This window comes from Hyla sarda, chromosome 9 (assembly GCF_029499605.1).
Source record: "Hyla sarda isolate aHylSar1 chromosome 9, aHylSar1.hap1, whole genome shotgun sequence".
Classification (NCBI taxonomy): domain Eukaryota; kingdom Metazoa; phylum Chordata; class Amphibia; order Anura; family Hylidae; genus Hyla; species Hyla sarda.
Window position 1 is genome coordinate 173,599,256 of NC_079197.1, and position 16,240 is coordinate 173,615,495.

General features: G+C 47.4%; 1 protein-coding gene across 3 annotated transcripts in view; it reads left to right on the plus strand.

Annotated features, from left to right (window-relative positions):
* The window catches only part of MARK4 (microtubule affinity regulating kinase 4), a 61,694-nt gene that overhangs the window by 34,006 nt on the left and 11,448 nt on the right, over nt 1-16,240 (plus strand). For all 3 annotated transcript variants that reach the window (XM_056538414.1, XM_056538415.1, XM_056538416.1), the window contains 7 exons: nt 979-1,049; nt 9,999-10,055; nt 10,155-10,391; nt 14,378-14,497; nt 14,580-14,679; nt 15,722-15,831; nt 15,910-16,060. In XM_056538414.1, the coding sequence (XP_056394389.1) occupies nt 979-1,049; nt 9,999-10,055; nt 10,155-10,391; nt 14,378-14,497; nt 14,580-14,679; nt 15,722-15,831; nt 15,910-16,060 (846 nt within the window). The remainder of the gene's footprint in view (nt 1-978; nt 1,050-9,998; nt 10,056-10,154; nt 10,392-14,377; nt 14,498-14,579; nt 14,680-15,721; nt 15,832-15,909; nt 16,061-16,240) is intronic.

Sequence of the window (16,240 nt, forward strand, 5' to 3'; positions counted from 1 at the left end):
AACTGTACTGCCAACCTAATGTGGGGGGAACTGTACTTCTCCTAATGTGGGGGGGGGGGAACTGTACTGCACCTAATGTGAGGGGAACTGTACTGCACCTAATGTGGGGGGAATTGTATTGCCAACCTAATGTGGGGGGGACTGTACTGCCAACCTAATGTGGGGGAACTGTTCTGCACCTAATGTGGGGGAAACTGTACTGCCAACCTAATGTGGGGGGAACTGTACTGCCAACCTAATGTGGGGGAACTGTACTGCCAACCTAATGTGGGGGGAACTGTACTGCCAACCTAATGTGGGGGGAACTGTACTGCCAACCTAATGTGGGGGGAACTGTACTACCAACCTAATGTGGGGGGACTATACTGGCAACCTAATGTGGGGAACTATACTGGCAACCTAATGTGGGGGACTTATACTGCACCTATATGAGTGAAGGTCTGTTTATGTATGTGTGCATGCAAGCAAGAGTGTATTTGTGTGTGTGTGTATTTATATAGATATATACGCACACGCGCGGCGTGAGTTTGTGCTTTAGGGTGCACACCCTGATGCAGTAGGCTGCGCACGCCTATGCTGTTATGAGATCATGTATGTAGAATCTGATCTGTTATGAGATCATGGATGTAGAATGTGATCTGTTATGAGATCATGGATGTAGAATCTGATCTGTTATGAGATCATGGATGTAGAATGTGATCTGTTATGAGATCATGGATGTAGAATGTGATCTGTTATGAGATCATGTATGTAGAATCTGATCTGTTATGAGGTCATGTATGTAGAATCTGATCTGTTATGAGATCATGTATGTAGAATCTGATCTGTTATGAGGTCATGGATGTAGAATCTGATCTGTTATGAGATCATGGATGTAGAATCTGATCTGTTATGAGATCATGTATGTAGAATCTGATCTGTTATGAGATCATGGATGTAGAATCTGAAGGTGTAATCGTCTTCCTCCTGCTCCCTCAGGTGAAGTCTTCGATTACCTGGTATCTCACGGCCGGATGAAGGAGAAGGAAGCACGCGCTAAATTTCGTCAGGTAAGTAGTTGTAGTAGCACCTCTTATGTGTTCATATGTCTCCTGTGTGACATCTGCTCAGATCAGTCAGATATAGGGACATATTATACAGGACAATTAAGACCAATATTTCGACTGCAATGAGCTGATGATCAGGCACGTGCTCGGGTCGTGGGGACCGGTCAAGGAATTATTGGTTGTTGGTCGCTCATCTCCCCCGTCACGCCCCCTCCCACAGACTTGCATTGAGGGGGCGTGGCTGTGATCTCACGAGCCTCCTGGCCTGCACCTGACTCTCTTAACAAACGCCGGGTGCGGCAGGGAGATCGCGGGGGATCCCAAGCGGCAGGATCCCCACGATCAGCCATCTTATCCCCTATCATTTGGATAGGGAATAACATGTCTAGGGGACGGAGTACCCCTTTAAGTCATATAAAGGCATTGTAAATGGGCACCCAGTTTGTGTCCATCCAAGTGTGACCTAGTTTTACCCTTCTTTCCTTCCTGAGTCCCACCATCAAGTCAAGCCAAGTCTAACACTCCTTGTCTCCCAGTCAGCCCTCCCCCCCCCATCCAACCCAGCCAGATCCAGTCCCACCATCCTTTCCTCCCAGTTAGGCCCAGACTTGGCCTCCATCCCTCCCAGTCAGATCCTTCTTTCCTCCCAGTCAGACCAAGTCTCACCACCCTTGCCTCCCATTTAGACCCAGACCCACCCTCAATCCCTCCCAGTCAGGTCTAGTCCCACTATTCTTCCCTCCCAGTCAGATTTAGTCTTCTTCCCTTTTAGTCAGACCCAGTCCCACCCTCCTTCCTGTACAGTATGAATGAGCTACATATTGTAATGCATTAAGTGACAGACTGGAGCCATCTTGCTTTTGGGGACTGGGAGGCCTCTTTCTAACCCGCTTCCAGATGCCACCACTAGTGCGATCAATTTCTGGCATAGCAACTGTGCTCCCATATGCCACTGGCCCACATCCCTGTTAGGTGCATCATTGATGAGGGAGTTTCTTCTTTCTCTTTGTCACTCCATTTTATCCATTGGCTTATTATCTTATCTCCACATGATGCCTGAACTTGGCTTGGCACATAATAATACCCACTGTGGGAAACACTGCTCTAGGCAATGTCAACCAGGGCGCCTCCAGCTGTTGCAAAACTACAACTCCCAACATGCCCGGACAGCCTTCGGCTCATGGAGGATTGCAGAGGCTATGACATTGATTCACTCCAACCATTAACATGGGGGGGAGTAATCTAATGACCCCAGTGGATCGGGGGTGAACTCTCTCTACATATAATATTATACGTTGGGTTGACGTACCCTATTGGCGAAGGGAGCACATATTTATTTATTATCTATTAATATAAAAAAAAAATTCTATCACTATTTTATTTTTTTAAATTTATTTTTTATTTTCACAGTATTTCTGTATCTATGATAATTTGATTATATAGTTGTTTTTCTTTTTTTCCCCCCTTCTTTTTCTTATTATAATTCATTATTATTTTCTATTTTTGGTTATACACATTTAATCAGTGAGTTGGTTCATTACCGTTTCTCCTTTACTCCATCATTTATTATACTTACACTTTAGGGCTAGGCTATCTTGGAATGGTTAATATAGTGTTAATGTCAGGATCCGGAGTGGTATGCAGGGATGACACAGGTAGTGGATCCTCTATGTCAGTGAGGTGATGGCGTGGGCCGTACCAGGGGAACGGAATCTAAGGGGTTACAAGGCGGGATGGACTTGCTGTGGCAGGTAACCCCCAGGTCGTTCCACCCAATAGCGACTCAACCTCACTGACTGCTGAGTCAGGCGCGGTACACAAGGACTAGGCAAAAGGCAAGGTCAGACGTAGCAGAAGGTCAAGGCAGGCAGCAACGGTTCGTGGTCAAGGGCAACGGCAAAGGTCTGGATACACAGGCAATGGACACACGGGAACGCTTTCACTGGCACAAGGCAACAAGATCCGGCAAGGACAGGAAGAGGAAGTGGGTTTTTATGTGTTTGGGCGTGATTAGCACTGATTGGGCCAGGCACCAGAGAGCGGGGCCGTGCGCGCCGGGACCTGACAGCAGGGGAACGGGGCAGGTGAGAGGACTGGGATGCGACCCGCGGGCGGGCACGTCCCGCCACGTGGATCGCATCCCCACCGGTGACAGCAGAGCAGCGCTCCCGGTCAGCGGGTCTTACCGGGGCGCTGCGAGCAGACAAGCGCCGCAAGCATTCCGGGAGGGAGCAGGGACCCGGAGCGCTCGGCGTGACAGTACCCCCCCCCCCCCCCTTGGATCCCCCCTTCTTTTTGGAACCGAGGAATCTGTAGATGAGTTTCTTGTCTAAAATATTGGCCTTGGGTTCCCATGATCTTTCTTCAGGACCAATATTCTCCCAATCCACCCCAAATTTTTTTTTACCTCGGACGATCTTGGAGGCGAGGATTTCCTTGACTGAGAAGACATGAGAGGAGCCAGAGATAGGAACAGGAACAGTGACCTTGGGAGAAAAGCGGTTAAGTACGAGAGGTTTGAGAAGAGAAACATGGAAAGAGTTAGGAATACGAAGAGAAGGGGGAAGATGAAGCTTGAAGGAGGCAGAATTGATTTGATTCTTGATTTTAAAAGGCCCGAGGTACCGAAGACAAAGCTTGAAGCTAGGGACACGGAAACGTATGTATTTGGCGGAGAGCCATACTTTGTCACCGGGGGGCAGGAACAGGAGGAATTCTTCTCTTTTTATCGGCATGTCTCTTCATGCGAGATGAGGCCAGTAGGAGCGACTTTTGAGTCTCCTTCCAGAGGGAGGAGAAATCTTGTGTCAGTTCATCCACGGCAGGAACTCCAGATGAAGTGGGAATGGGGAGGGGGGGAAGCGGGTAACGGCCGTAAACCACAAAAAATGGAGATTTGGAGGAAGACTCAGAATTCTTGAAGTTGTACGAGAATTCAGCCCAGGACAGAAGGTCGACCCAATAATCTTGACGGGAGGAGACAAAATGCCGTAAGTAGTCGCCAAGAATCCGGTTTACTCTTTCCACTTGTCCATTGGATTGGGGGTGATAGGAGGAAGAGAAATTCAATTTGATCTTTAATTGACTGCAGAGTGCTCTCCAAAATTTTGAAACAAATTGAACACCTCTATCAGAGACAATATGCGTGGGAAGCCCGTGGAGACGAAAAATTTATAGAAAAAATTGTTTCGCCAATTGTGGCGCAGAAGGTAGACCCGGAAGCGGGACAAAATGAGCCATTTTGGAAAAGCGATCAATGACCACCCAAATGACAGTGTTGCCATGAGATGAAGGTAGGTTAGTTATAAAGTCCATAGCTATATGAGACCATGGCTGTTCAGGCACAGGCAGGAAGGAGAAGACCAGCCGGCTTCTGGCGTGGAGTCTTGTCACGTGCGCACGCTGTACAGGCCCGTACGAAATCGGTCACATCTTTCTCCAAGGAAGACCACCAATAGTGTCTGGCAATTAGCTGTATGGACTTTTTGATTCCAGCATGAACCGCCAGGTGGGAGTAAGGACCCCATTTGAGAGTCTGGAGGCGAAGACGTGGAGGAACATATATCTTTCCGGGAGAAATTGGTACCAAAGAAGCTGGGGCGGAGACGACCAGACACTCAGGAGGTATGATGTGTTGAGGAAGAATTTCTGATTCCGAGGCATCGGTGGTACGTGATAGAGCATCAGCCCTGACATTCTTATCTGCAGGACGAAAATGAATTTGAAAATTGAAACGGGCAAAGAACAATGACCATCTAGCTTGGCAAAGATTTAAAGGGGCATTCCAGGCAAAACCTTTTTTTAGATATATCAACTGGCTCCGGAAAGTTAAACAGATTTGTAAATTACTTCTATTAAAAAATCTTAATCCTTCCAATAGTTATTAGCTTCTGAAGTTGAGTTGCTGTTTTCTGTCTAACTGCTCAATGATGATGTCACGTCCCAGGAGCTGTGCATGATGGGAGAATATCCCCATAGGAACTGCACAGCTCCCGGGACATGAGTCATCAGAGAGCAGTTAGACAGAAAACAACAACTCAACTTCAGAAGCTAATAACTATTGGAAGGAGTAAGATTTTTTTAATAGAAGTAATTTACAAATCTGTTTAACTTTCCGGAGCCAGTTGATATATAAAAAAAAGTTTTTACCTGGAATACCCCTTTAACCGCTGGGCGGATTGAAGGTAAGACACATTTTTGTGGTCAGTGTAGATGGTGATGGGATGCAAGGATCCTTCTAGAAGATGTCTCCACTCCTCAAGTGCCAACTTAATGGCCAATAGTTCCCGGTCTCCAATGGAATAGTTATTTTCAGGAGAGAAAGTCTTGGAGAAAAATCTGCAAGTGATATTTTTTCCTTTAGCGGTTTTTTGAAGAAGGACAGCTCCGGCACCAACTGAGGAGGTGTCAACCTCAGGGAAGAAGGGCTTCAGAGGATCTGGCCTGGACAGGACTGGAGCAGAAGTGAAGGCGGCTTTGAGGTGTTTAAAGGCCTCCTCCGCCTGCGGAGGCCAGGATTTCGGATTAGCATTTTTCTTGGTCAAGGCCACAATAAGCACAACAATGGTGGAGAATTGGGGAATGAATTGACGATAATAATTAGCAAATCCGAGAAATCATTGGATGGCTCGCAAACCAGTGGGACGTGGCCAATCTACTACTGCTGATAGTTTATCAGGGTGCATTTAAAGACCTTGACCTGAGACTATGTACCCCAAGAAGGGAAGACTGCTGCGCTCAAAAAGACATTTCTCAATCTTGGCATAAAGATGATTTTTGCGTAGGCGCTGAAGCACTTGATGGACATGGAGCCGATGTTCCTCTAGGTTGGAAGAAAAAATGAGAATGTCATCAAGATAGACCACCACACAGGAATACAGCATGTCCCAGAAAATCTCGTTGACAAAGTCCTGGAAGACTACTGGGGCGTTGCACAGACCAAAGGGCATGACAATATATTCAAAGTGTCCATCTCTGGTATTGAAGGCGGTTTTCCATTCATCACCTTCACGAATACGGATGAGATTATAGGCGCCCCTTAGATCAAGTTTGGTGAAGATCTTAGCTCCACGCAATCGATCAAATAGTTCAGAGATGAGTGGTAGAGGATAGCGGTTTTTCACTGTGATCTTATTAGGACCGCGGTAGTCAATACAAGGGCGTAGAGAGCCGTCCTTCTTGGCAACGAAGAAGAATCCAGCTCCGGCTGGAGAAGAAGATTTCTGGATAAACCCTCTTTTGAGGTTTTCCTGAATGTACTCTGTCATGGCTTGTGTTTCCGGGGCAGAAAGTGGGTAAATCCTACCACGGAGCGGTGTGGTACCAGGGAGAAAATCGATAGGGCAGTCATAAGGTCTATGTGGAGGTAAGACCTCTGCTTGCTTTTTACAAAAGATGTCAGAATAGTTCTGATAGGCCTTAGGAAGACCTGGCAATGGAGTAGCAATGGAGACTTGGCAGGAAGGAACTGGTTGGAGACATCGCTTGTGGCAAGAAGATCCCCAACTCTTAATGTCCCCGGTGGCCCAGTCAAGGCTAGGCGAGTGACGTTGGAGCCAGGGCAAGCACAGAAGAATTTCTGAAGTACAGTTGGGCAGCACAAAAAATTCAATATGTTCATGATGGTGAACCCCAACACTCATGAGTAGCGGTTGAGTGCGGTAACGCACAGTGCAGACCAGCCTCTCTCCATTGACGGATGAAGTGAAGAGAGGTTTGACAAGACAGGTAACTGGAATATTGAATCTGTTAATTAGGGAGGCTTCAATGAAACTTCCTGCTGAACCAGAGTTCAAGAAGGCCACAGCGTAGAAGGAAGTATTAGTATTAGCGGGTATAGCAATCCGCACAGGTATAGTCAGTCGTGGAGAGGAAGAATTCACACCTAGCAACGCCTCTCCTACGTAAACTAGGTGCGAGTGTTTCCCTGACGTGGAGGACGAATAGGACAGTCCTTTAGGAAATGTTCGGTGCTAGCACAGTACAGGCACAGGTTTTCATTCCTACGGCTAGTCCTCTCTTGTTGGGTCAGACGAGACCGATCCACTTGCATAGCCTCCTCGGCGGAAGGCACAGGAACAGATTGCAAAGGACGCTGGAAGAGAGGTGCCAGGGGAGGAAACCGCCTTGTGCGAACATGATCCTTTTCCTGACGAAGCTCCAGGCGTCTTTCAGTGAAACGCATATCGATGCGGGTGGCCAAATGGATGAGTTCAGACAGGGTAGCAGGAATTTCTCGTGCGGCCAGAACATCTTTGATGTGACTGGATAAGCCTTTCTTGAAGGTCACGCAGAGGGCCTAATTATTCCAGGATAGCTCAGAGGCGAGGGTGCGGAACTGAATGGCGTATTCGCCCACTGAAGAACTCCCTTGGACAAGATTCAATAGGGCTGTCTCGGCTGAGGAAGCCCGGGCTGGCTCCTCAAAGACACTGCGTACTTCTGTGAAGAAGGACTGGATAGTAGCAGTGGCAGGATCGTTGTGGTCCCAAAGCGGTGTGGCCCAGGACAAAGCCTTTCCAGACAGCAGGCTGACCACGAACGCCACCTTAGACCGTTCTGTAAGAAATTGGTCTGACCTCATCTCCAGGTGTAGGGAACACTGGGACAGGAAACCACGGCACAGTTTAGAGTCCCCATCAAACTTGTCAGGTAGGGACAGGCGGAGTCTGGGAGCGGCCACTCGCTGCGGAGGTGATGCAGGAGCTGGCGGAGGAGATGGTTGCTGTTGTTGAGGCAGAAGCTGTTGTGGCATAGCAGTCAACTGAGTCAACTGCTGTCCTTGTAGCGCGATCTGCTGTGATTGCTGGGCGATCACGGAGGTTAGGTCAGCGACACTGGGCAGCGGGACCTCAGCGGGATCCATGGTCGGATCTACTGTCAGGATCCGGAGTGGTATGCAGGGATGACACAGGTAGTGGATCCTCTGTCAGTGAGGTGATGGTGTGGGCCGTACCAGGGGAACGGAATCTACTGGTTACTGGTTTTTACCAGAGCCCGCCGCAAGGCAGGATGGACTTGCTGCGGCAGGTAACCCCCAGGTCGTTCCACCCAATGGCGACTCAACCTCACTGACTGCTGAGTCAGGCGTGGTACACAAGGACTAGGCAAAAGGCAAGGTCAGACATAGCAGAAGGTCAGGGCAGGCAGCAACGGTTAGTAGTCAAGGGCAACGGCAAAGGTCTGGATACACAGGCAATGGACACACGGGAATGCTTTCACTGGCACAAGGCAACAAGATCCGGCAAGGACAGGAAGGGGAAGGGGTTTTTTATGTGTTTGGGAGTGATTAGCACTGATTGGGCCAGGCACCAATTAGTGGTGCACTGGCCCTTTAAATTTCAGAGAGCCGGCGCTCTGAATGAGAAGGTGTCCAAACTTTTGGTCTGTACTGTGTGTATGTATACATATATATATATTATATAGAAATTTGCAGCACTACTTATCCAATGTCCAGTGTGGTCCAGCGCCCTGGACTTGATCAAGGTCCCATTAATAGTAGAAGACAACAATGGCACAGCTCTCTCAAAAGTAGTGAAAAAAATAAGTTGTGGATTTATTGGCTCACATCACAGCAGCAATATGTCAGTCCTACTATAGGACCATTTTCAAGCTTAGTGACCAATACAAAGTAGGGGGTATTTATATCCAGAACACATCAGTGCAAACAATAAAGTGCTCATAATCATCAATTAATTCATTATATATATACATAGTGTAATAATACAAAGTACTGACAAAGTATTGTGCATAAAAATCCATACATTAAGTGCATATATTGATATTCCATACATAAAAGAAAGTGCCAAATGCATAATGGTAGAAACCAGCTTGAAAATAAATATCACCAATTTAATAGGTGAAATGATCACAAGTATACAGCACCTGTTTATGTATAATTAATAACCTGAGTGAACATACCAGAGAAGGCACGTATCCGCTCTGTATAATACTGTCATGGCGCCTGAGGCGTGGGACGCCTAACACTGCCTGTATCACTAGTGTGTGTGTGTGTGTGTGTGTGTGTGTGTGTATGTGTATATATATATACTGTATATGCCGAGTTTTTCAGCACGATTTTTCGTGCTGAAAACACCCCCCTCGGCTTATACTCGAGTGAACAAAAAAAAAAGTTTCTGGCTTTAGCTGTGAGGGGATGGTCCCGGCTGTCCATCTCCGCCTGTCAATCCCTTCTCAGTGGTCTTCAACCTGTGGACCTCCAGATGTTGCAAAACTACAACTCCCAGCATGCCCGGACAGCATGCTGGGAGTTGTAGTTTTGAAACATCTGGAGGTCCACAGGTTGAAGACCACTGTGGCCTTCGTCATCATCCAGACCCCCCTTTTGTTTTCTTCTCACCTCCCCTCGGTGGGACGTTAGGGTGAGCTGGTCCGGGTAATCTATGCTGCAGGGACCATCCGGTGGGGAGGGTTAGTCGTTCCGGGCTGTCCATCTTCACCGGGAGGCCCTCTTCTCCGCTCCGGGCCGGCGCCGGATTAGTGACGTTGCCTTGACGATGACGCGCAGGAACGATGGCTGTCCGGGCATGCTGGGAGTTGTAGTTTTGCAACATCTGGAGGTCCGCAGGTTGAAGACCACTGAGAAGGGATTGACAGGCGGTGATGATGAAGGTGGGGGGTGATGATAAAGGGGGGGGTGAGTGATGATGAAGGGGGGGGGGTGATGATGAAGGGGGTCTGGATGATGACGGGGGGATGATGTATTTCCCACCCTAGGCTTATAGTCGAGTCAATAACTTTTCCTGTGTTTTTGGGGTGAAATTAGGGGGCTCATATTCGGGACGGCTAATACTCGAGTATATACGGTGTGTGTGTGTGTGTGTGTGTGTGTTTGTGTGTGTGTGTGTATATAAATATATATATATATATATATATATATATATATATTATGCTCAGTTAGTTATTGTGACCATGTGTCTCTTCTTCCTTCAGATTGTATCCGCCGTCCATTACTGTCATCAGAAGAACATCGTCCACCGAGATCTGAAGGTGAGGAGGTCTCCTGGGCCCGGGTCTGCTCCTCTGCTGACTCTGCCCTCTCTATTATATGATGCCCGTTTGGTCCCATCATCCCGCTTGTTCTTTTAGGCTGAGAACCTCCTGCTTGACGCTGAGGCCAATATAAAGATTGCGGACTTTGGGTTCAGTAATGAATTCACACCTGGGGGAAAACTGGACACGTTTTGCGGGAGCCCTCCGTATGCCGCACCCGAACTGTTCCAAGGCAAGAGATACAATGGTCCCGAGGTGGATGTATGGAGCCTGGGGGTCATTCTCTACACGCTGGTCAGTGGGTCGCTGCCGTTTGATGGACAGAACCTCAAGGTAAGACTGTGTGATGGGGTTTTGAGATCTTTTGTGGGTGGAGAATGAGGAAGGTGCTATAAGCATGGGCACTTCATCCCCCAGGACTCTACGATGCGTGTGGATAATTTTCAGACCCTTTTATTTCCCCCCCCCCCCCCCCCCATTTTGTTCTGCACTTAGTACCGCAATGACAAAGGGAAACGTTTTGCTCATTTATTAGAAAGGAAAAAATTTTAAAAAAAAATTCACATGTACATAAGTATTCAGACCCTTTACTATGACACGTGACATTTATCTCTGGCTCCTCCCATTTCTTCTGATCATCTCTGAGATGTTTCTCCACCTTGATTGGAGTCACCTGTGGTAAATTTACCTGATTGGACAAGACTCAGCCCGGTCTATATAGGTGACAATGTATATCAGAGCCAAGACATGAGGGGAAAGAACTGACTGTAGAGCTCAGAGACAGGATTGTATGGAGCCACATATGGAGCCACAGATCTGGAGAAGGGGACAAAATCCTATCTGCTGCACTGAAAGTTCCCAAGAGCTCAGAGGCCTCCATAATTCTTATATGGAAGAAGGAACAACCAGGACTCTTCCTTGAGATGCTGCCCACCAAACTAAGTAATAGGGGAGAAGGGACTTGGTAAGAGAGGAGACCAAGAACCCAATGGTCACTCTGGCTGAGCTCCAAAGCTCCTGTGTGCAGATGAGAGAAACTTCTAGAAGGTCCAGAACCATCTCTGCAGCCTCCACAATCTGGGCTTTATGGCAGAAAGAAGCCTCCTAAGTAATAACACATGGAAGATGCTGGAGGTTAAAAAAAACACATCTGAAGGATCAGACGGAGAGGAACAAGATTGTCTGGTCTAATGAAACAAGGTACTGCCCATCACCTGTCCAATACCAACCCTACAGTGATCATGGTGGGGGCAGCATCATATCTGGAGGAAACCAAGCACTGCCCATCACCTGCCCAATACCATCCCTACAGTGATCATGGTGGGGACAGCATCATGTCTGGAGGAAACCAGGTACTGCCCAATACCATCCCTACAGTGATCATGGTGGGGGCAGCATCATGTCTGGGGGAAACCAGGTACTGTCCATCACCTGCCCAATACCATCCCTACAGTGATCATGGTGGGGACAGCATCATGTCTGGAGGAAACCAGGCACTGCCCATCACCTGCCCAATACCATCCCTACAGTGATCATGGTGGGGCAGCATCATGTCTGGAGGAAACCAGGCACTGCCCATCACCTGCCCAATACCATCCCTACAGTGATCATGGTGGGGGCCGCATCATGTCTGGAGGAAACCAGTCACTGCCCATCACCCTTGCCCAATACCATCCCTACAGTGATCATGGTGGGGACAGCATCATGTCTGGAGGAAACCAGGCACTGCCCATCACCTGCCCAATACCATCCCTACAGTGATCATGGTGTGGGCAGCATCATGTCTGGAGGAGACCGGTACTGCCCATCACCTGCCCAATACCATCCCTACAGTGATCATGGTGGGGGCAGCATCATATCTGGGGGAAACCAGGCACTGCCCATCACCTGCCCAATACCATCCCTACAGTGATCATGGTGGGGGCAGCATCATGTCTGGGGGAAACCAGGCACTGCCCATCACCTGCCCAATACCATCCCTACAGTGATCATGGTGGGGGCAGCATCATGTCTGGAGGAAACCAGGCACTGCCCATCACCTGCCCAATACCATCCCTACAGTGATCACGGTGGGGGCAGCATCATGTCTGGGGGAAACCAGGCACTGCCCATCACCTGCCCAATACCATCCCCTACAGTGATCATGGTGGGGGCAGCATCATGTCTGGAGGAAACCAGGCACTGCCCATCATCTGCCCAATACCATCCCTACAGTGATCATGGTGGGGGCAGCATCATGTCTGGGGGAAACCAGGTACTGCCCATCACTGCCAAAGGGGCTTCACCTCAGCCCTGAGTAAAGGGTATGAATACTTATGTCACATGTGATAGTAAAGGGTATGAATACTTATGTCACTGAGATTGTAGTTTTCCCTTTTTAATACATTAGTAAAGATTTGTAACATTTTGTTATCACTTTGTTATTATGGGGTGTCGGGGCAGAATAATGGGAGAACTTAGGTGTTTTTTTGTTTTAGCAGAAGGAGCAACAACAGAATGTGAAAATGTAGAAGGATCTGAAGACTTTGTGAATATATTGTATAAAGCAGTGTTCCCAAACCAGGGTGCCTCCAGCTGTTGTTTGGCAACAGCTGGAGGTACCCTGGTTGGGAAACACTGGTATAAAGTATACAAATCCTGGGACGCTGCTCATTGTTGCTGATCGCTGTTTTTTATGGTCTGACTCCTATGATGCTGTTAGTCTCCCGGAATGGGGCTCCCAGAACTACACGGGGGACCTAGTGAATGACCTGCAGAGAGCTGGGACCAAAATAACAAAGGCTACCATCAGTAACAGACTACGCCACCAGGGACTCAAATCATGCAGTGCCAGTACATGTCCGAGCCCGTCTGAAGTTTGCTAGAGAGCATTTGAGAACCTGGGGGTGCCCGTTCTAGGGTGCCACTTGTCAGTTATAGGGGTGTGGTTCCTTTTGCCGCTGCTTGTTGGTCTCCTGGGGTGCGACTCCAGAGACATTGGGGGAGATTTATCAATATGTGTCTGTGTGCAGCCACTTCACAGCCTTTTTGTTTTTTACTTTGTTTTTGGCATACATTCGCTAAATTAAAGGGATACTCTGCTGCCCCTGCGTTTGGAACATTTTGTTCTGTTCTGAACGCTGGCTGCGTTGGTCATGATGTCACTGCATTTTACAGTCACGTCTGCTAAACGTTGTCTATTTTGAAAGGGCGCAAAATGTTTGCGCAAATACTCATCTCTGCAAAATAAATGCGCCAAGTTACAGCCAAAAAAAGTAGCAGGAATGCATTGATAAATCTCCCTCATTGATCTTGATGAATTAAAGGGGTACTCCAGTGGAAACCACATTTTATTTTCATATCAACTGGTGCCAGAAAGACCGTAATATTGAATACTGTTTTGTAAATGACTTCTGTTTTAAAAGTCTTAAAGGGGTACTCCGGTGGAAAACCTTTTTTTTAATTATGTTTTTGTTTTTTGTTTTTAATCAACTGGTGCCAGAAAGTTAAACAGATTTGTAAATTACTTCAATTAAAAAATCTTAATCATTCCAGTACTTATTAGCTGCTGAATACTGCCGAGGAAATTCTTTTCTTTTTGGAACACAGTGCTCTCTGCTGACATCACGAGCACAGTGCTCTCTGCTGACATCATGAGCACAGTGCTCTCTGCTGACATCGCTGTCCATTTTAGGAACTATATCCCTATAGCAAACATATGCCGCTCTGGACAGTTCCCAAAATGGACAGAGATGTCAGCAGAGAGCACTGTGCTTGTGATGTCGGAAGAGAGCTCTGTGTTGCAAAAAGAAAATAATTTCCTCTGTAGTATACAGCAGCTAATAAGTACTGGAAGGATTAAGATTTGTTAATAGAAGTAATTTACAAATCTGTTTAACTTTCTGGCACCAGTTGATTAAAAAAATTTAAAAAAAAGTTTTCCACCGGAGTACCCCCTTTAATCTTATGCTCCAGAGGAAGTTGTATACAGTATTTCTTTCCAGTGTGACCACAGTGCTCTATGCTGACACCTCTGTCTGTGTCAGGAACTGTCCAGAAAAGGAGAAAATCCTCATAGCAAACCCCTCCTGCTCTGGACAGTTCCTGACATAGACAGAGGTGTCAGCAGAGAGCACTGTGGTCAGACTGGAAAGAACTACACAACTTACTCTGCAGCATACAGCAGCCGATAAGTACTAGAAGGATTAAGATTTTTTTTAATAGAAGTAATTTACAAATCTGTATAACTTTCTGGCACCAGTTGATTTGAGAAAATTCTTTTCCACCGGAGTACCCCTTTAAGAACTGACAAATCTGTGATATTTTTTTCCCTTTATCAGGAGCTGAGAGAACGCGTCCTCCGTGGTAAATACAGAGTCCCCTTCTACATGAGCACAGACTGTGAGAGTGTCCTGCGCAGGTTCCTGGTGCTGAACCCCACCAAACGCTGCACCCTGGAGGTGACCACCCATCCATCTCCTCCGACCCCATTCTTAGTTTAGGGGCCCATGTCCTGACTCTATTTTCCTTACTTTTTTTTAGCAAATAATGAATGATAAATGGATGAACATTGGGTATGATAGTGATGATCTGAAGCCATACAAGGAGCCGGAGGAAGACCATGCCGATCCCAAGCGAATTGGTGAGGACTATGGCCAATAATAGCCCCGGACTACTCCTCCCATCAGATTCCGATCACATAATTTCTTCAAATACATGATGGGAATTTCACAGGCACAGGATCTAAGGGGGCTCCAGTCTGTTTCTGGACCAATGCCTTAAGGTGGTACTCTGCCCCTAGATATCTTATCCCCTATCCAAAGCATAGGGGATAAGATGTCTGATCGTGGGGGTCCCACCGTCGGGACCCCCGTGATTTCTGTGCAGCACCCGGCATTCATTTAGAATGTTAGGTGCGGGCGACGGGTTGGGACGTCACGATCACGCCCCTCGTGACATCATGCCACGCCCCCTCAATGCAAGTCTTTGGAAGGGGGCGTGGCAACGCCACGCCCCCTCCCATAGACTTGCATTGAGGGGGCGTGGCGTGATGAAACATCACAGGGGGCGTGGCTGTGATGTGACAACCCCCCACTGCCCACTTCAAGCGTTCAGAACAAAATCTTCTAAACACTGGGGCAGCGGGGTACCCCTTTAATCATCTAGACCCCAAGTCTCCTGAGCCGCAGGTCCTTGTGTGGGTACTTTGAACATCTTAAAGGGGTATTCCAGGAAAAAACTTTTTATATATATATATATATATATATATCAACTGGCTCCAGAAAGTTAAACAGATTTGTAAATTACTTCTATTAAAAAATCTTAATCCTTTCAGTACTTATGAGCTTCTGAAGTTAAGGTGGTTCTTTTTTTTGTCTAAATCCTCTCTGATGACACCTGTCTCGGGAAACGCCCAGTTTAGAAGCAAATCCCCATAGCAAACCTCTTCTAAACTGGGTGTTTCCCGAGACAGGTGTCATCAGAGAGGATTTAGACAGAAAAGAACCACCTTAACTTCAGAAGCTCATAAGTACTGAAAGGATTAAGATTTTTTAATAGAAGTAATTTACAAATCTGTTTAACTTTCTGGAGCCAGTTGATATATATAAAAAAAAGTTTTTTCCTGGAATATCCCTTTAAACTGTGTGTAAGTCTTAAAGGTGTCTCTTTGTTCTCCTCCTCAGAGATCATGCTGGAGATGGGATATTCCAGGGAGGAGATTAAAGACGCTTTAAACTCTAATAAGTACAATGAAGTTATGGCGACTTACCTGCTGCTAGGGCGGAAGGCCGAGGTAAGTCCAGACACTGTGCCATGCTGATGTTACCCACTGGTACCAGGTTAGAGAGACTGACATCTTCCCTGTCTGCAGAATGAAGGAGGGGAGTCTCGCTCTGACAGCACACTGTCCCTATCTCGGAGCAGAGTCACCTCAGATGTCACCAATGGTGCCACCAAGTCATCATCAACCCACAGCAAGAACCAGCGAGGGTACCAGAGGCAGAGGAGGCACAGCGATTTTTGTGAGTACCCACAGGGGTGTTGGATGGCGCAGGACACTTGGGGTACAGGATGATGACACTTGGGGTACAGGATAATAAAACTTGGGGTACAGGATAATGACACTTGGGGTACAGGATGATGACACTTGGGGTACAGGATGATGACACTTGGGGTACAGGATGATGGACACTTTGGGTACA